Genomic DNA, 20,938 nt, shown 5'->3' with positions numbered 1-20,938 from the left:
CTTGCGTTGCAGTCTCGCGCGGATTCTCAACAAAGAAAGAAAGAAAGAGTGCACATACATATAAATCGGTCGAGTGGCGCCGGACAAGCAAATCACGTATTACCAACTCGGAAAAATGAGACGGCAAAAACGCACACACATGAGAGATGTGCCGGTTGAATGCTGAGAATTAAACCAACTCTCCGAGTCTGCCGAGATGCATAATTAAGCGTGCATCTCTCTCGCATTTATAATTACTTATCCGCACATGGCCTTTTTGCACCGGTTATGCCATTTTTGGAGCGGCCTTTACTCAATTGTTTTATTCATTTTAAAAAATTCGACGTCATATTACTCAAAAAGAATAATAATTTCTTGGACTGGTGAGAAAGTGTTACATCATTGACAAATTGTTCTTTAATTGGTTTCTATAATTCACTGAAAACAGATCTTTGATAATTAAATTATTCTCTATTTTGAATAGAAATATTCAAGACCATAAAAGACGTTGTGACTATTTGACATTATTATTTGATAAAATATAATAAATATTTTTTTAAAATATTTCGATTAATATTAATCAACCAGTGTGAGAAATTCTGTATAATAAGTGACATAAATTAATTTTGAAATATACAAACCTCTCTAAGATAATTGAAAAATTAACAAATAAATGATATTTTCCAACAGTTTAAATTCTTTATATCAGACAACTCTGATTCTTGATGAATTATGCTGGAATATAAATTCTCCAAAGAAAGTGAAACTCTGTGTGAGAAATCTAGTGAATGAAATTGATTGGCAGCGAGTGAGCATCAAGTTGGCGAAAACACAGCTAGTCAAGCCACACACTTTTTGCTGTCGCGAACCTTCCGGCAGGCAGCACCAGCAAAGGCGGCACACATTATAGAGCACAACAAAAGAATAGAATGCCGCCGCCGCCGCCGACACATCAGGAGAAAGAAATAAAGAAAATCAGTGGTACGAATAACGAGATGACGCGCAAAAAGCAGCAGACCGCCGCTATATATTTATGCGCGACCTTTATTTCAGCATACCACGAGTCAAATGAGCTTTTTTGACGAAAAACTCTACATGAAAATCAAGTTTGCGCCGCACAAAAAGCTGCGGTATAACTCTTTGTGTTTTCAGCACACGTGTTTTGATTTGGTCTTGCGTATTATGCTTTGATAAATTATCGTCCGATGAATAATTTCAGGGCTGGGCCCCGATCTCTCTCTTGGCAAGCATCATTAATTGTGCCTTACTCTAAATACTTGTCCGTTCTTCGTTATTTAAATTAAGCGTAGGATTTTTTTATGAATTATAAATATGATGTGTTTTATTTCAATATTATTTCATCTCTCCGAAATGTGGAGAGGCGATTAAAAATATGTACACGGGAGACTTAGTTAAGGCGCACGACTTCAAAGGTTCCGGCGCGATTCATTCATTTTAATAACTCGGCTTCGTGGGTGGAACTCTGTCGTGGAAAAAAAACAACTTTCAACAAGCTTGTGTATATGAATGATAATTAATTACGTACAGTTTGTCGATGTACAAACCGGAGATGCAAATTTTTCAAAAATAATAATGGTGTTTAACAGAGTACAACTCTCAAAGAAGAATTTGGGGGAAGTAAATACCTTTTAACGCAAGTTGGTGGAAATCATTGATTTATGATCAAGTCAGATAAAGCTCTTAGAACTTAACAATTTATTTACATTTTCCTCAAATTATTAATTTTCAATAAAGAGTTTGTTTATTAAAAGTTGGATTTTTTTGTGTGGGCTGTGTTGCTTTGAACAAGTAAAATTAATTAGCGATTGAAATTATGATTTATATCTATTGGTTATTTTTTCGATTGCTACAAAGTTACTTTAAGTGTTGCAAAAAATATTTCTTTGTTGTCAACCTTCTTTTAGGAAACAGCTAATGATTTTAGTTGATTAATTTCAATGATTAAGTATATCTTTTTTTATAAAAGATGAATCTCAAACAGTCACTGTCAATCTGTTAATGTTAATGTATAATAATAACTACAGCATATGTGCATTTTGTGGATAATTCTGATTGAATAATGCTTAGAGTGAAGAACTAGTGTCAATGGTTGTAAATTTGTTTATTCTGAAAAATAGCTTTTAATATAATTAAATGCACAAAAATTTATAGATTTTGAAAAAAAAAATATTAAATAAAAGGAAATTAATTATTTTATTTTTTATATATTTAAAATAATAAAATACACAGTAAATTTTGTTTTAATTTTTTTTATAAGTTTTCTTTTTTTATATTACTATGAATTTGTGTAAAATAAGTCAATAAAGTACCCAAATTAAAAATTAACTTGCAAGTTATAGTCTACACCACCCCCACGCCAACAAACTCTAAGAAGGTAAGGGAGTGAAATATTAAAATAATTTGGGGGATTTTGTTAATATTTGATACTTCAAAATGAACATACTCATTAAACTCAATACAGGAAGTTTTGAAATGAGATTGAGCAATTAATCGCCAGTCAGATTTTCTCTGCCGAGGAGATAAAATGACCGTTTCTGGCTGGTGAAACCTGAGCTTGCTAAATCAGGTGTGACATTTGGTGAGGTTTTCATTTAAACAGACGCGGCTATCAAAGCATCAACTCTTTTTTGTTTTTCGGCTACTTGAACGTGTGGATAATTGGTCGAATAATTCTCTCTGCAAGCTCACAGAAAAGAGGTTGTTAAACCAATCACCGCAAAAAAAATGCCATCATACGATTTTATCGCTCCTCTGAATGTTTCCTAAATATTGCGTTGAAGGGTTGAGGGGTTTTATCTCGTAATTCACATCCTATTCAATGACATTGTGTGTGTGATTCCACAAATTTCTCATGGATTCACTGGCCCATTTGATTATACGGTCGCGAACGAGGGAAAGTATCTAATAATTTTCATCCCCTTCCGGGGGTTTTGTTGTATAAAAAGGGTCTCCATCAGCTGCAGTTCATTCTCCGCGTATTCATTATTTGCATCAACCCCTTTTTTACTCGAAAAAGGGTTGTTTTGTCAGAAAATAGCTTCACTTCACTTGTGTGTTGTGTGGAAAAATGCGAAAGTATGAGAAAAATTAACGTGGGAACCGGCGCGGCTGCTGCATCGGATCTATTACCAATCATCGATCGTGAGTTTTGATTTCAAGCTGTGCCGCGAGTATCGAACGCGAACAGCGGGGGCATTGGTGAAAAAATGCAAAAGTCGCGATTCGGTATGCTATGTGTGCAGAAAAAGCATCGAGCTGTTAACAACGCGCGGCAGCTCATGTCACTCGCCTCTGTATGTGAGATACCCTGCAGCTTTGTTGCATAACTGCTTGAATAAAGAATAAATAAAAAAGAAAAGGAGCCGACAAAAGCTAGCTTTCAATCAATCGCTATTACTTTCCACGAAGCCAATCAGAAATATTTAATCAACGGACGCACGGATTCCTGCGGGCTACTTAATTATTTCTGCTTCTGTGCAGACACTGCCGAGAGAGGGAAAAATACACTGCATATGTTTCTATTTCTTTAAGTGAATGCGAAATATCCAGAATTATTAGGCAGTCGACTAAATTTTATTTGGAAATTTTATTTAAATATTATTGAATTGAAATATTTATTGAACACTAACGGCGGACATTATACATACATGTTACATGTTAAATAAATTTAAATATTATTATATAAGGCTTTTAATCAGTTTGTAAAATTTCAAGAATTTTATGAACTGCACTCCAACTGATATTCTATAATAGAATTAAGAAACGATGAAAGATGAAAGAGCCAAAAGAGAATAAGTAATTATTTTTTGTGACTATTAACGGACAGTAAAAATCCCCTTTAACTTGAGCATTATTCTAATTATTAATAAACCAGCATAGTATTGTTCATAGTTTTTTTTCACACTGCATTTTATGTTTTATACTGAGGTTTTATAATATCACATCACACAATTTAATTTATTAATGTATTGAAAAATAATTATTAGTTAACAAAATCTTTCACTTGGAAGAGGGCGAAAATCCGAATTCATTTTTCAACCTGATCCGTCATTTTTATTTGAACTCTCAGTGGTGATGATTGATCAATCAGTGCCGCCCAGGTGCAGCTCTCGCGCTGTTTAATATTCATCAATTCCCAGAGGCGACTTCAGCATGCGCAGACCCGCCCTTCTTATATTTACCCCCTTCGCGGCACCCCTCGGCGCTACAGTCTCAACCCTATTTTTTGCATCCGAGAAAGGGGTGATCGACGGCTATGTACAGAGGAGAGGAAATAATTTTATTTAGTTTACGACCCCTTCCATCGCGCCCTCGTCCATTTATCATCTGCTCGATTTTCCCTTTTTTCTGGAATGAGCTATTTCTGCATATAAAGAAAGAACGGTGCAAAATGTGCTTCTGAAGGGGTTCTTGAAAAATAAAAGGGTTGGATGAGGGAAAGGGGTTGAGTGTGTGAAAGTTTTTCAGCTTTTTCGTATGGATTTTGTTCATTCCTATAAATAGCTGCTGGAGTCAAGCAAACAAAGGTCGATGACTCTTTACCACGAGTTTTAATTCGTATGAATAAGTTAACCTCATCCTTTAGATTCTCTTTCCTGTTTTCTCTCTGAAGAGATTGTAGTTTACCATTTCGGTCAAACATCTCCTCAGCCAAACAGTGCATTAGCGGAGAAATGAAAACTATCCATCTTATTTTCTTCCTCCTGTTTTTCGTTGAAAAATCGATATCGTCCCCATCACACATTTCCCCGACAACCACAGCGAGGACCGTTGTGGACAAAAATGAAGCAAAAATCAGGGAGGAATTTCGACACATGCAACTTGAAAGTTGGATAAAGAATCGTGGCTTGCCAGATGGAAAAGCAGGTTTGATTTTTTATATTAATTAAAATTTTTCTCTGAAAGTTTTATTGTAAAAACTTTTGAAGGACTTAATGTGGACAAATGGAATGCGAGCACTTCAAAGGACAATCCTGAGGAAAGGGGTGTTTACTTAGAGGGTGACATATTATTCGAAGTGGATCCCGCTTCTCCAAAAAGTGCCCTAATCGGTGACAATTACCGTTGGCCAAATGGAGAGGTTTACGTCAAATTCTCCCCTGTATTCAGTAAGTTGAATTTAATAATACTTTTATTAGGGATAAAAATAAAAATCAATTTTAAGATCCAAGCGAGTTGGCTTTGCTGAAGAATGCCATTAAGTACATTGAAATGCACACTTGCATCAGGTTTTACTACTACCAGCCGGGTGTGAGGGATTACATTGACATCACGAGTAGCCACACAGGATGTTATTCTAATGTCGGCCGCATTGGTGGACCGCAAAGGCTAAATTTGCAACGTCCAGGATGCATGAATTTAGTAGCAGATCACAATTTTCCTTCACAAATATTTTTTATCGATATAATTAATTTCAGAGAACGGCGACTCATGAGATGATTCACGCATTGGGCTTTTTTCATGAGCAGTCGCGCACAGATAGGGACCGATACATTCAGATAAACTACGGAAATATCGTGCCACGTAATAATTAAGATTTAAATATTAAAAATAAATATTATTTTAATATATTTATAGATGAAATTCATAATTTCAACAAAAATGACAACTCTAATCACCAAGGCATTCCATACGACTTTTTGAGCATAATGCACTACTCTCGGTATGCTTTTGCGCGAAACCCAAGAATCCCAACCATTAATTTCAAGGTACAGTTCAAAAAATCGCAACTATAATTTTGACTTTTAAATTCAATTTAACACAGCCACCATATCAAGACTACGAGAAGTTGAGTTCAAATGACAACAAATTAAGTTGGAACGATGTTAAAAAAATCAATCGACTCTACAAGTGTGAAGCAAGTGGAGAAAACTGAAAAATCTAGAGCTGTATGTGAAATAAAAGTTGAGTTTCAATCCTGCATTATGTTTGATTAGGCTATTAATATGTAGGTCAGAAAGAAATTCATGATCTTAATCTATATAATAACAAAAAAATTTCTTTCGATTTAATAGGAAAGAACTTTTTTAGTATTCATGTTTTGGAAATTTGCTTGAGTCAATCTTAAGTTCAACGCCATTATTTGTGTAACTTCCTAATTTTTAAATATAATCCCGTCTCACAAAATGAGGTCAGGGTTTGCTTATATTATCAAAACCATGCCAAAGCACATTGAAGTGTTCAGAAGTAAGGTCGCTTATTTCAATTGTTTCATTTTCAATAAATATCTTCAAAATAATTACTTCTTTCATTAGTCACACCCTCAAATCATCATAAAAGGACTATTGTCTTCCACATCTAATTTTTTTTTACTTTGAAAAATCCCGTCCTTAATGACTTCTGTTCATCAGAAATGCTTAAACTCCTTGTTGTTGTCCTGCAAGACCTAATTTTCTGGCCGCATCCTTATTTGTTTCTCACCAAGGTTTTGTTGGCTGACTTGATTTTTAACTTAACGTGTTAAAAATATAAGGGCCTTGATTTGTGGGAGGATTTTCTGTGGTGATTATTGAAAAAGGTCATCAGCAAAACCTTGAAAATGCTTCCTTTTAAATATCCACAGAGGTGGCAGTTTCTCATTAAGGTTCAGCAACTCTTCTGGAACACAACTGCTTTTTCCAACATGAAGAGTTTCATTCTCGTAATTTGTTTTCTTCAACTTTTGGTTGGGAAATCAATAGCGGCTCCATCATTTTCAACACTGGCAACGGTGACAACCACGGCTAGCAGCGATGTGGACGAAAATGAGAAGAAAGCCAGAGAGGATTTTCGAGAAATGCAACTTGAAAGTTGGATTCTGAACCGTGGTTCGCCAGATGAAAGATCAGGTATATAAGAAAATTCATGTTTTAAATAAATGAATGGAAAGTTGACCATTCTTTGGTAGAATTTCTTAAGTCAATTATTTTTTCGTGTGGAAAATCCTTTGCTCTACCCATTTCTTAGCTGCAGCTTTTTTGGCTCAGATCAAGAGAAGATTCAAAAGGAACATCTCTAAAATATCCTTTGACTCAATCTTAATTTAAATATCAATCATCAGAAATAAAATTCAGATTTCATTCTTACTTTTAAAAGGAATAAATTTGGACAAATGGAATGCAAGCACTTCTATGGATGATCCTGAGGAAAGAGGTGATTACTTGGAGGGTGACATCTTATTCGAAGACGATCCCTCATCTCCAAAAAGCGCCATTATGGGTGAAAATTACCGTTGGCCAAATGCAAAGGTTTATGTCAAATTCTCCAACGTTTTCAGTAAGCTCTTCAAAATGCTTTTGAATTAAAATCATTATAATATTTATATAATTTTTTAAGCCCCAAGCGATTTAGCCGTCATTAGGTCCGGAATGAAGGAAATTGAAAAGCACACCTGCGTTAAGTTTTTCGACTACAATCCTGGTGTGGCCAAGGATTACATTGATATCTCGAGTAACCACACAGGATGTTTTTCTTCTGTTGGCCGCAGAGGAGGGTCGCAGAGACTAAATTTGCAACGTCCACGATGCATTAATAAAGTATTGAAAATATTCATTACATATTTAGAAGTGTACAAAGATTTAAAATTTTAGAAAACTGTATCCCACGAGTTTATACACGCTTTGGGCTTCTTTCACGAGCAATCGCGTGGAGATAGGGACAAATACGTACAGATTTTGTATAAAAACATTAAGAACCGTAAGAATTTAAAAAAGTTTATTTTTAACATGTTAAAATTAATTGAACTAATCAACAGCCAATATTCACAATTTTGAAAGAAGGGACAGCAATAATCTGGGAAGTACATACGACCCAGAAAGCATTATGCATTACTCTCGATACGCTTTTGCTAAAAACCCAAAATTGCCAACTATAAATTTCAAGGTAAAATTCATTAAAATTTTAAAATTGGAGATTTAATTTTATGAAAATTTTAGCCACCATATCAAGACTTTAATAAGAAAGTGATTACTACAAAGAACAGAAAAATGAGTTCAATGGATATCCAGAAAATAAATCGCCTCTACAAGTGCGAGAAAAGTGGTACAAATGGGAAAAAAATTAGATTCTAAATATTATGATATTCAAAGTGACATTTCATATTATTGTTATGTCTGAAATAAAATTCTATTTTATTCCATATCTGTTGCAGTTTTATTTAAAGAAAACAATAATTTTGCATTAAAATTTTTGCCAAAAAAAGTTTAATTGCATATTTGTAAAATTTTAATTAGACTTAACTTTGTTTAATACTTCATTGCTCCATATATTTTTTTTATGTTATTTGTGAAAAAGGTTTAGAAGAAATGTAGACTTGAAGTAATCAGCATTTTTTCTCTTTCACATGAAACCCTTCCAATGTCAACGCTGCTGGCCTCTTTTCTCCTCTTTTCCATTCCGCGCTTTTCCCGGCGCCTTTTCAATAAAAATGGAGCTTGCAGGGCGGACACATCAAAAAAAGCCTCTTATACGTAGGAAAAGCATGACATAAAGGAGGAAAGCATAAGAAGAGAGCGAGGACCCTTACATCTAATGCTTACATAATGTAGGAAGGAAAGGCTGGCCGTGTGTAATGTGGCGATGGCATCCAATCGAATTTCTTTATATAAAACAGCAGCCTGGCCTGGCAGCCGCTCGCACGCACACATATAGGATTTTTTGGAAAAAGCTTCAAACAAAGTTTGCACAGCGCCTCGGGCTGGGTGGCAGCAGCCATAATGGATTGCACAAACTAGTCGATAAAAGATTCACAAAGCGAAATGGAAAACCTGGTGCCCATGTAAGAAAAGTAGGAGCCGAAGAGAGAGAAAAAAAGAGAGTAGAAAAAGTAGTCGGAGAGTTTTCTCTCGATATATATTCCGACTCTGGACGATTGAAAATGCCTCAAGTTGCTGCGATATATAAGGAAAAAATTCCCTCTCTGCCCCGAACGAACGCCGGAGAAAAGGAATGAATTTTTTTATTGATTCATATTACAGTGGTGGATGTATAGTCGGGCGGTGGAGGAAAAGGTTTTGATATCAATAAATATTTGTATGCAATTTATATCGAGGAAAATTGAATTTCTTATTTTCCCCGAGACCCGGCCCGGCGACTTATGAGATTTTGTGCCAATCCAAAACTCATTCCGAGCGCTGCGAGAGTAGTAGTTTCTTTTCAGCTCGTGGCGGGCCCCGTTTCAGATTAAAACTGGATGAGATACGCCACATCATGGAGAACGATTTATTCCGCCCAGCATTATGGCGAACGCACAGAATCTCTGAATAACAGACTTTTCCCTTGCGAAAACGAAGGGAAATTATTAAAAGGAGGAGAAGAAAGGATGTCTTAAAGTGTTAAAATAATACAAAAAAAAATATGCACACTTAATTAAGCTTAATTTATTTAATACGCTATTACAAAGTTGTACTTACAATTTTCTGATATGAATGTTTTTAATAATTATTTTGTTGCAAATCTTGGTTTTTTATTATTTCTTTTTAAATGTGATTCTTTCCTTCTTTAAAATTAATTACTTTTATTTCTAATAATTTATAAAAAAAAAATACATAATATTGATAACATGTTCACATCATATGATACTATAGAATAATTTGTGGTGCAAATATCAGGTAAAAATAAAACTTATACCTTTTTTCTATTTAAATTTAACTATTGATCATTTCAACCATAATGTTAAATCTAGTTTTCAAGCTAGTCAGATATGCAAAAATTATTGTATTTCTAAAATTGTTTTAGACATTTAAATCAGACACATGTTAACCTACATTCAAATCCCAAGGAGAAAACAGCGGCCTGTTTTAATTTTCTCGATTGAAATAAATTAGCATGATAAGAACAAGATAGGAGTCTTCGATAAAGAATCATATATTTGCTTTACATAAAATTTGTCCACTTTTTGCAACCTTTTGCATATCGAATCAGCTGATCTCTTGTATATATTATAAAGACAAATTGATGATATCAAGAAAGGGTTACAGCATTTCCGACAAAATTAAAGACCCGCCGAGCCGCTTCTGTTACATCTCAGGTAAAATTATTATTTTCTTTCTCCTTTCAAGGAGCGGCGGCACGCGCCTGGCGACGTGGAGATGTTACATAAAAAATGGTTTTGGACAAACTTACTTACCACGCGAGCAAGAGAAAGAAGAGGAGGCTATTTATACATGGAGCAAACAATGAGCGCTTTCAAGATACGCGACGGCCGGTTCTGGGTAATGTGCAATCTATACGCATGACTCGACACAATAATTGACAAAAATTATACACGACCTTCATAAGCGTTACACGTTATTCATTATTAGTAATCGGGAAATTAATAACTGTTCAAATTAATAGTATGGATAAAACCAAATAAATCAAATTTACAATAAAAAAGTAAATGTCTGCTTCTGATTCCCAAATCAGTAAAATGGTTTATCGACCGTATTCTTTATTCATTATTTATAATCAATGAAAATTATATTAACAATTCGACAAGGAACATTCTCGGAGATTGAAGAAGTTCAATATTAATCAATGATGTTTATTAATTTGTTGCAGATATATTGTACAATTTATTTTATATAAAATGTATTGATTAAAGGGGAAAAATATTTTTGTTGCCAAAACAGCAAACTGTAAAGCAAATAAAATAATGTAATTGCAATTTTGTAATAATAATAATAAAAAGCATATCAATCATTCTTATTAACATTAAATCAAAGAAAAATAAGTTTAATTATTTTAAATGTAACATTTTTTCTTTGCCATTAAATTTTAATAAACTAATATCTTATAGTGAACTTGAATATTAAATTATAAAATGATGTTGACTTTTTCGTAATAAATATGTGAAGATTGTGAAGAATAAACAAAGCCTCCGCTTTATTCACGCCGGCGGTTTTTGTGTCCATCCTTTCACACTAGGTGGTCGGCGTCGTCGCGCGTTTATCATTTAAAAAATACTCAGCCTGGTGAAAAAGAAGAATAATTCATTATGATCCATCGATGCTTCTCTTTCCCTGGAATTAAATTCTCCTGAACTCATTATCTTTAATATTTGAGGATGCGTGCTAGTTCAATTCGTTTGAGAGAGATAAGCGCCTTATTAGGGTCCATTAGAAAGCGGAAACAGAAGCAAACGCGCACTTATAGACACTTCTCTCAAAACCGTGAAAATTAATTCCGAATTTTATTTATTTATTTATTCCGTATCGCGCCGAGAACAAATTTTATTGCTTTTTCTAGCGTTTCCTGACTTTATCGCGGGATTACCATCACTCGGAAGGTACTTAAAATCGCCTTAATGCGCTGTATTTGATATGTACTGCACTTTGATATGATAATCCCGGGACGATTCGCTAGCCGAACATAATTTACGAGGCGTCCCTTTTTAAGGAGAAACGCGCCAAAAATGCGGAAAACGCTTATCATGCATCACATTTAATTTAGAAATTATAACGAGGGACTTTGATGGATTTAGGGTTTCCATAATAAAGTGCGTGGCAGTAAAATTTGTCAGCAGGAGGAGAGCACGTTTTTTTATTGGGAGAGGCCATAAAAATTAAAATGCGTTCTTGGAATAAATTAATTTGGTAAACGGAATTGATTATCTCTCTGCTTGCTTTTGAAACTTACGTCACTCTTCTCAAAGCAGAGTTTTTAGGAAATAATTTTTTCATAAATACTTTTCCCTGCAGTCTCGAACTATTTAAATGAACCGTAATAAATGGGAACAATTTTGAAAAGCTATCTTGGCTATTATTTAACTATGGGAAAATATTTCTAACAGCATTTTGGAAGTCTATATATTCTGGCCAAGGATATATATTCTAATCCAATTTTTTTTTATCCAACAACAGATAAAATAAGATTAAATACAAACTATTGTAATGTGGCCAAAATTAATTCAATAATATCATAGAAAACAACATTTATTGTGAAGAAAAATAAAAATACGACAGTGGAAATTATATTCATAATTTATAAAATTAAAAAATTAATCACTGTTCACTAAGAGTTTATCATCAGGCTACTTTTTAATTTTGGAAAGACGCTTTACTTTCCTCGTAAAATTAATTCTTTAAGGAAATATCATTTCTCAACATTCTCATTCAAGCGGCAAAATTTGCATGACTAGTTTTGGCGGTCGTAAATGCAAATAAAAAGCGGAAACTGATTTACACCCTGCGAAACGAAATATTGCTCTCGGTAATTGGCGTGTTCCTTTAACAGCCGGCGTGTATAATAATTGTATGGTACGCAAGAAGTCTATCTGACGTGTATTGCACCTCACACGATGGCCGGGGTTTTTCACTCTCGCCGCTTAACCACAAAACACAAAGCGTTATACACAAACACACAACAGGCAGATAAAAATAATTAATTTCCTCCCTGGCAGCGGCTCTTTAATTGGTTTATTGCTTCCATCCCGCGAATACACATATATGGAAAACTGCTCACGTGTGCAGCAACAAGAGCGAAACGGATTTTTGGACATCTGGTCTGAAAATGAAATTATGAAAAATGCATGCGATACTTTGGCGGTTGATTTGCATTGCGTGATGGGAAAACCACGGCCCGTTTGAATGGATTATTATTGCAGGAGTGAGCGACAGTGCCATAAAATATTGAAAAAGTCTGAAAAAATTATGAAAAACAAAAGCATAATAAATAAAACCACAGTACAGTGATTTTTTAAATAGAAAAATTTGATAAATAATTTCAGGTTCTTTTTTCACATTCTAGAATCTTCACAGAACTAAAGCAATTTATTTTTACTGAACATAATTAACAGAAACTACTCATGAAGTAGAGTTAAATTTGGTTCTTAAGTATGAATGAAAACTTTGAAATTTATTAGTTCCAAGTTCTAACTGAATACAAATTTCAAACTGAAATAAATATTTTCAACAGGAAACTTATTTAAGACTGCAAAAAAAACGACTTGAAGTATAAAATTCTGCAAATGAAGGGGGATTTTTTGTGTATATCAATTGCTCTTGCAGTTTTTTCACAGCCCAGTTCAGTCTTAGTTTAAGAAATATTAGAATGCAATTAGCAAGTACCAATAACAGGATTCTTAAAAATAAAGGTATATTTTGATTCTCCTGAACAGTTAACTGAAAATTTTTTTAACTTTTTGTTAATTGATTTGAATTCATTGCATTTAAATATTAAAGGAAATAAATCTGTAAAAATAATAATATCAAAATTTAATAGAGTACAAAACCTGATATGATTGATTTGATAAAATTTGCATATTAACAGAAAATCAATATCAATATCTTAAAATTAAACAAATATCTTATTTTCATTTTATGTGATGGAAAAAAATCGAATTAATTAAAATAGTTTTAAACGCAGACTTGATTATGTTGAAGTACTGCTTGGTCTCCAGAGATCACTGGGAAAATTTACTTTTGCCGCCGCCGTGAGTTATACAGAGGAGTACCGCCTCGCAGGGGGTCCTCCTATTTACCTTGCATGTATTTGAATGTTATATGTGCTGCGGCAAAAAAGTTCTCTTGTGAGCAGCTTTTATTACGGGCGGAGGAGTGCTGCTTATTTTGCATGCGGCGACCAATATTTTACTGCGCGCGCCCTCGAACGCACAAAGTATTAATGGCCGGGCGGGGAAATATATTTTATTTTAATTGCCTTATTATGTTTGGTGTCAATGCGACCGCCGGAATAATTTTCACCGGAGCCCATTTCGTAATTGATATATTCGTGTTTTAAGGCGAGGCCAGCAAGTGGATCACAATAACATTTTCATTAATTTCCAATTGCGCTTTGATAAATTTAGCGCCGGCAATTTTCAAGACCAACCTGCTTGTGTATTCGGTTCCAAAACCATTTGTCATAATATCAAGATGTCATCAGAAGACTACAGACAAATTTATAAATTTCTCTGTTATTGAATTAAAATTTTTTTATTCATATCATATTGTTTTGGTTTTGTCCGTTGATAAAATTCCTTTAGGCCATGTAGCAAAATATTTTTAATCCGTTTAAAAAAAAAATCATTTTATTTCAGGTTGAAGCTTTTTTGAGGTTAATCAATTTCATATTAATATTTGCTTATTTTTCTTCTTCCCAACTATTAAAATTTTCCAAAAGATTGTAAAACAAGAATATGCTCGTTTGCATTTGAAATTTGAAAGTTATAAATGTATCAAAGGTACTTGTCTGGCATTTTGCCTTTTGACATCATAATTACCTTCTCGAGACTCCCAACTGTTCGGGCGTGCAATATTTTCTCAGTCGTTACGGCTGCACACTTTTATATTTCACGACTCTCTTGCTCGTCCCGTGCATAATTTTTCCTTCAAGAGAGAGAGTGAACTGCTTTGCATTTATACGGGGCACATAAATTAGCAAAACCGTGGCGTGTGGGTCAAAGGAGACGATTATTATTTTAATGAAATAAAAGCAGTAAATTTAAATTTCATCGAGCACATACATTACAAACGCAGGTAACACGCTGAGAGCTCACTCACAAAAGGCCACTTTTACTCATATCGTGGTATTATGGTGAGTGGCCACTTGCATAAAAAGACTCTTCGCTCTCTCAGTTTTAAAAGTGCTAATATATATGAAAATAAAGCAATTCAGCAACATCCACGTGTGAATCATCTCAAACAACCTGTCCATGTGCCCATGTGATTCAATTTCTTTTTATTGAACTTCATGTAATTAATTAAAATACCATCCAGCATCACCGAGAAAACACATAACTTTGGTATTAATCTATTTCCTTGTAAACAGGGGGCAGAAGTATATATGAAATAATATTACGATACAATTTCTTTTCTGTTAGGAATCAACGTTAAGGGCAGTTAAATCCAATCTTGTATCTTAAAAATTGCACTAAATTTTAAAATTATATAATTAAATTGAATTTAGTCTTTTTAATATTTATAATTTTTTTAAATATGTTTTTTTTTATATCCATAAAAAATTATTATTTTAAAATTTAATAAATAAAGTTTTATAAACGTCACATGATTTGGGTGTCTTCAAGGAATATTATCGCATTAATTTTTGCTGCATCATTTCTCTACAATTGATGTTTTAGGAATCCTCCGAAGACATTAAATAAATACTAGAGACTTCAAAGGTCAGCTTTTAATAGCGACAATTTGGAGTGGATTTTAATAGAGATCTCACTGATTTTCTGGCTGATCTTTATAATGGTTCCATTGTGCTGGACTCGTAATATTTACGGATAACTCAAAACAAAAATAGCCAAAACACAAATTTTATTCTCAGATAATTGCTAGTGTGCGTGTGTTTTTTTTCTGTTCTAATTAGTGTAGAGCAGTGTCTTTGTTGTGAAGTGTAAATTTTTAGAATTGTTTTTTAAATTTATACAGTTTTATTGACTCTGCATTTTTTTTTTTAATTTGATGAAAAAAAAGTGTAATGTTCAATATTGCAACAACCGCGCGTCTGAATGCAAACGCAATCTAATTTTGACGTTCTGATCGTGGGGCTGCACACGTGGGCTCAATCAAGTGCAGGGTTTATTATTCATGTGTACGGCTTCTCTGTGGAAATACATACATAATGCACTGCAATAACATACCTCGTCGGCAAAGTGGGTCTCTCTGATGCTCACTGCACGTGGAGCGTAAATTCAAAGGGCCACCCGTGCACAGAAAATTAATTGGATCCGATTCCCCTGATCAAATATGTTATTATTCCGAGAGTCTGGGAAAATGGCGCATAAAGAATTCATCGGGCAAAAAGCAGACATTCTTACTTTTCGATCATCTCTCATCGATTATAAATAAATAAATACATATGAACGAGAAAGAAAGAGCATTGTATTTTTACGATTGCGATTTCGGTCGGCCGTTTCTCCTCGGCAATAAATTTGCAAACAACCTTGCCTCTTATCGTTTGTTTTTGCTTCTGTTGCGGAATAATGATCTCATTAATTGAACTTTATTTACAATGAGCACTTGCTGCTGCGAGTAACGCGGATGCCAGACTGCCACTTTGATTTCGTTCGGTTGATTTATGGAAGAATTAAACCAGAGAGCGGCATATTTGGCAAATGATTCACTCAAAATAATGCAGATATTCGGTGGGTATACCTGACCAAAGGCGCGTAGGCTTAAAAAAAGTGAAATTTGTTTTTCTGAAAAGCCCCAATAAAAAAATATTTCCAATCAAGTAAATTACTTTGACGTCATGCGCTAAATAAAGTTTACTAATTACAGAAATTGCTAACAGAAAAGTGTCAAATTAGCTCGGTGTCAAGATTATTAAAATTAATTTCATGATTTTGTGAAAATTCAGCAATAAATTTCCTAATCGTTTTAAAACATAATTACTTTTATTTTGGAAATTAAATTTAAATGAAAATCATCCACATTCCGCTCGTGTAGGTCACCAAAATTTTGCTTCCTCACCTGTGCCTCACCTGTATGCCAAAATAATTGCCACTCAAACGCAATTTAGGCAAATAGCGGTCATCGGACCTATGTACCTAATCGCCTCTGCTATTATCGGTTTATAACCAGGCAGACCTTTTTGCTGCTACTTTATAAAACAAACCCAAGTGTCTAATTGTTCGTGCCGCCGGAGAGAGAAAAAATATCCACATTTGAGGAGGAAAAGATTCGTGGCGGTGCCGTGCCGTCCTTGGAGCGGCCGCGAGTGTGTTCAAGCTATTAAACACCGCAACCTCATATGTATCATATACAGCATCAACTCGCTTTGTGTATTTATGCCCCTTTAAAAACACACACTTATATTCATAATGGGTTCCTCGAAAAGATGTAAACAAAAATATACAGAGAGATACATAAAATAAGGGAAGAGAGAAAAAGATGATTGCTCTTCTTTGAAAATGTTATACACTTCTTTAAGTTTGGTGGTTTCAAACTTTAAATGCAATGATTATTATAGAATTGAATTTTGTTTTCATATGTGTTTTCTAATATTTATCACCAAGTTATTGATTTTATTAATTTAAATTTTTTTTATAGAAGGTCATTAAATTTAGAAAATTTTATCGTTTGGGAATGCATTAAAGTAATTTAATTACATAACAAATAACCATATGAACTTCATGTGGATCGAGCTATTAAAATATGAATAGCTATGAATAGAACACAATTAATACTCTGCGACTAGTGATGGTCTCCATATGATATTTTCAACACTGATATGTAAAGAGAATTACTATACAAACTTTTTGGAGGCAAAATATAAATAAAATGTACTGTATGATGAATTTAACCAAATTTAACAATCAATAATCAACATTTGAACCCACAAAATACTGATCCTGATGTTATAAATGTGCAAATCTGAAATCATAATAAAGTGTTTATGTTGATATGGCTCTTGTCATTCAACTTTAAAGTGTTCTCAGCTAAAAACTTCGAGATTTTTCCAAAGGTGTGAGAGAACAGAGTGAAACGACTTTTTTCTTTCTTGAGAGCAACAGTGTTTGGCTTGAGCCGGTGATTTTTTTTTCAAACGGCCATTTCGCAGAAGTACCAGAGAGTTAAGACCGACTTACGCTTTTCCTTTTCACGGTCAAGTTTACATCCCTATTTCTAGCACAGACTAGAGTCGGAGTTAAAAACGGAAAAAATACACATTTCTTTGGACTTTTTAAATACTTCAATTTGAAACAAAATTTCAAGTATCTGGAAAAAATTGAAAATTTTGATATTTATTTTTTAACTTTTATCAAATTCAAATGTGTAAGAATAAATAAATGCAGGCTGAATCTTTATCATATCCCTTCGAAATCATTATAAGTTTAATATTTGCCAAGCTTTTTCGCTTTTTATTTTCAAAGCTCTTTTGCTTTTATAAAAATTAAATAACTTAAAGAAAGTTTGACACCCTCGTCAGTGATTTTCATTAGTTTGAACAAACATTCAGAGCGAAAAGCCAGCAGCATGTTTATGTGTGGGTGGGTGCGGCCGGGCCTCATTTGACGCGCTTGTGTGCGTCTAATCGAATCACGGTGCGTCTCTTCTGGAGGCAACTTGCCTAATCGAGTTAAGTGCAGCTCGTGGGCCACCTAACGCAATAATGTGTTGAATATAATTAGGAGCGAGCGAGAGACAAAAAGAGAGGTTGTCGCGCGTACGCACCACATTTCTCGCCGACGCGGTCTCCAGAGATGAGCTGCGTATTGGATTTTCTCTCATTGGTTGTGGGAATGTCAAGTGATGCTCCTGGGGATTTAGCCTTAACCATCATCTGCCGGCGAAATAATACGCGCACATATCGTACATAGGGGACGACGAGGGCGCACGTGTATTCGGGCAAAAAAATAAAAGTTTGCCGCGCATTTTCGTATTGGAGCGTTTTATTTGCCAAGCAGAGACCCGCTTTTTTGGCACTATCTCGCGAGGATTTCGACCATGAAAGACAATACGGGTTGTCTTTTACTTTTGTGTGCGCTTTTCAACAAGGGTCGGTCTCTCTCCACTCCGCAAGAGCTGCGCCTTTTTCCACGCATTGAATAAGGTGCGAGAAAAAGCGGATCCATCCATTATAGATTGCGGAAAATACACGCAGCACAAATTCTGCACAGTGCTGAGAGCTTTTTTCACATTAGTAAAAAAAAGTGAAGAGGTAAACTGGATTGAAAAGCGTGAAATTATCATATTGAAAAAAGTTATTTAATTTAAATGCTTTCAGAAATTCATTGAAGTATTGCTCAAAAGCTGCTTAGAATAAATTTCTTAAACTTAAATGTTTATTGGCTACTGCAGGATCTATTATTCATAAATTAAAATAGCATCCAAATAATAAGATTTTTTTAAGTTGAATGATGAAAAAAACACAAAATTTAAATGCATATTATCTAAAAGCAGTCTAAAAGCTTTACAAGTTTTGATTTCCGTGTAAATTTCTCTATAATATCTGCAAAGAAAATAATGAGGAATAATGATTTATTTTTATCAATAATGGATTTAATATGATAAATAAAGAAATAAGAAACAACATAAATACAACCTAAAAATAATGATTTTCGACAAATAAGAAGCAATAATGAATCATTTGAAAATTTTAAATCAATTTTACATACCATTTATTACGGTAATTTTTTTTCAATCATTTTTTTCCTAATTAAAGCAAACTGCTAAAGAATTAATGGCAATTTGTGAATTGAGACATTGATGAGCTCGCGGGTGAGGCGAGCCGCGGCACCAGATCAAAAGACAGACCCACCAGCATCTGTCACTCTCTCAATATTGACGCAAATCCCACTCACGCACACCAAACACGGGTGTTATTTTCTCCTGCGAGAGCTGCAAAACGCACACTCTGTATGTCCTACTTCACATGTGTAATGAAATAATGACAAGTCTTATGAAGTCTGCTCATGTTTGTCCTTTCGATGCTGCATAATTAATTAATTATGCATTATGCTAATTCGTGCTGCATAAATTTCAATCCGTGGCATTCCAAGAGAAGATTTCTATCGCAACAGACTCATTTCATATACGCGGCATTTCAATTTGCACTTTCCCACCGATGTTTATGTAAATGATAATGGATGTAAATAGCGATCGCCTTCGACGCGCGTTAAGTTTCATTTATTTATTTATTATTGACCCAATAGCTCTTTGTTTGCATCACTCAACCGCACACTACACTCATTGATTGTGGGTACAAGCAGCGCATATATTTGTTCTTAATAGTCGGTGTGCACACGCATACAACACTAGCTACTCTCTCACGTGTGATGCAACAACACAATAATAATGCATTATTCCCGCGGTATGTTTGATCGATGGTGTCCGCCTCGACATTCGTTATTACCTATTCTGATTATCTTAATTAATGGCTCGCACCTGATGTCATTGTTTGCCACTCGCTCTGATCTGTGTAACAAAGTAAAAATAATAATGCACTTATCTGGAAATATATATCAGAGAGCTTAGAGGATCGAAAGTTGGTACTTTTTTGTTGCTGTGGAATTTGTGTCATTTTCTCCTTTAATTTGTATCTCAGATTTTGAGACGAATTTTTTTGTCTCGCAGCTGGTGTTGAAATATCAGCAGATAACTGAATTGTATTTTTGTAAATATGCAACCCGCGCAACACATAATTTAGATTTTCTTTTCTGTCCCTCAAGATTTGCATTATGGCAAACTTAAAATGCATCAATTCTGATTTTAAGTTTGAAAGTAGGATGGAAAATAACTTATATTTGGCTTGCATGCAAATCTGGGAGTTATAAAAGGATTTTTTTTTAATTAAAAATTTTAATGGGGAAAAAATTTCGGGTTACATGAAATAAAAAATAAGCTTTTGGTATTAACCATGATAAAAGATTGTACTAGATCATAATAGGTGATCAAAAACTATTGGTTGTAGTTTCAATCAATTAAAAAAGTCACACTCATAATAGAATAATACTAACTTTCTTCTTTTTTAGTTATAAACATGTACTTTAAAGTACATGCATATAAAATTAAATCATATTCATGTCAAAAAGCTAAAGCAACCTTGTTGTAAATTATAGATTAACATATAATTTGCCAGGGAAAAATGGAGCTGACCTTTCCGTGAAAACTATTTTATTAATTTGAAAGCTGCACAATTGAGTTTCAGCAATATTTCCTTAGTTTCGTGGACAATTAATTCCAGCATCGATCTTGCAAATAATTCATTCCGCAGCACGTTTTTCCTTTTTCTGGCGTCGCCTTCTCTCATCTCTGCCCGCGTCCACGTATATATGCGGGCAGGCAATCAAATGAAAGAATAGCAAAAGTAAAATTCCCGGGGGGCTTTTTGGCTTTCTCATTCGGACGAGAGATCTATCGCACGCCTGTGCTTCTCTCGGCACTCATCTCTCTTCCTCCTTCGACAATACAGAGATCGCTCATCGGCCATTTTTATCACATTACATTTTCGATAGATATCTCTCTCTTTCTCATCAATAATAACAAATTTCTCGGACGCGCATTGTCCTGAGGGTAGAGTAGTCTCG

The 20,938-nt window shown here is 34.3% G+C and overlaps 2 protein-coding genes across 2 annotated transcripts; both read left to right on the top strand.

Annotated features, from left to right (window-relative positions):
* Positions 1-4,639: 4,639 nt before the first annotated feature.
* Positions 4,640-6,231, top strand: LOC132195144 (astacin-like). The gene is made up of 6 exons (XM_059616941.1): positions 4,640-4,866; positions 4,929-5,108; positions 5,165-5,361; positions 5,418-5,523; positions 5,578-5,708; positions 5,765-6,231. Exons 1-6 carry the CDS (start codon positions 4,674-4,676, stop codon positions 5,873-5,875), a joined length of 918 nt encoding a protein of 305 aa, XP_059472924.1. The 5' UTR covers positions 4,640-4,673; the 3' UTR covers positions 5,876-6,231.
* A 362-nt stretch (positions 6,232-6,593) lies between these two features.
* LOC132196979 (low choriolytic enzyme-like) lies at positions 6,594-8,106 on the top strand. Its single transcript, XM_059619969.1, has 6 exons — positions 6,594-6,827; positions 7,075-7,254; positions 7,315-7,514; positions 7,569-7,674; positions 7,733-7,860; positions 7,914-8,106. The coding sequence occupies exons 1-6, from the start codon at positions 6,623-6,625 to the stop codon at positions 8,046-8,048; spliced, it is 954 nt and encodes a 317-aa protein (XP_059475952.1). The 5' UTR covers positions 6,594-6,622; the 3' UTR covers positions 8,049-8,106.
* The last annotated feature ends 12,832 nt before the right edge of the window (positions 8,107-20,938 follow it).

This window comes from Neocloeon triangulifer, unplaced genomic scaffold, assembly GCF_031216515.1.
Source record: "Neocloeon triangulifer isolate White Clay Creek 2 clone unplaced genomic scaffold, ASM3121651v1 ptg000001l, whole genome shotgun sequence".
Lineage (NCBI taxonomy): Eukaryota > Metazoa > Arthropoda > Insecta > Ephemeroptera > Baetidae > Neocloeon > Neocloeon triangulifer.
The sequence above is the reverse complement of the archived record's forward strand: the minus strand, read 5'-3'. Positions and strand labels throughout refer to the sequence as shown.

What these genes read in the sequence shown, in the direction of transcription:
- LOC132195144 (XM_059616941.1), top strand. Translation starts at nt 4,674, where the DNA reads ATGAAAACTATCCATCTTATTTTCTTCCTCCTGTTTTTCGTTGAAAAA. An exon ending in GTCCAGGATGCATGAATTTA is followed by an intron (nt 5,362 to 5,417) that starts GTAGCAGATCAC and finishes AATTAATTTCAG; the next exon opens with AGAACGGCGACTCATGAGAT. An exon ending in CTACGGAAATATCGTGCCAC is followed by an intron (nt 5,524 to 5,577) that starts GTAATAATTAAG and finishes ATATATTTATAG; the next exon opens with ATGAAATTCATAATTTCAAC.
- LOC132196979 (XM_059619969.1), top strand. Translation starts at nt 6,623, where the DNA reads ATGAAGAGTTTCATTCTCGTAATTTGTTTTCTTCAACTTTTGGTTGGG. An exon ending in CAAATTCTCCAACGTTTTCA is followed by an intron (nt 7,255 to 7,314) that starts GTAAGCTCTTCA and finishes TAATTTTTTAAG; the next exon opens with CCCCAAGCGATTTAGCCGTC. An exon ending in GTCCACGATGCATTAATAAA is followed by an intron (nt 7,515 to 7,568) that starts GTATTGAAAATA and finishes TTAAAATTTTAG; the next exon opens with AAAACTGTATCCCACGAGTT.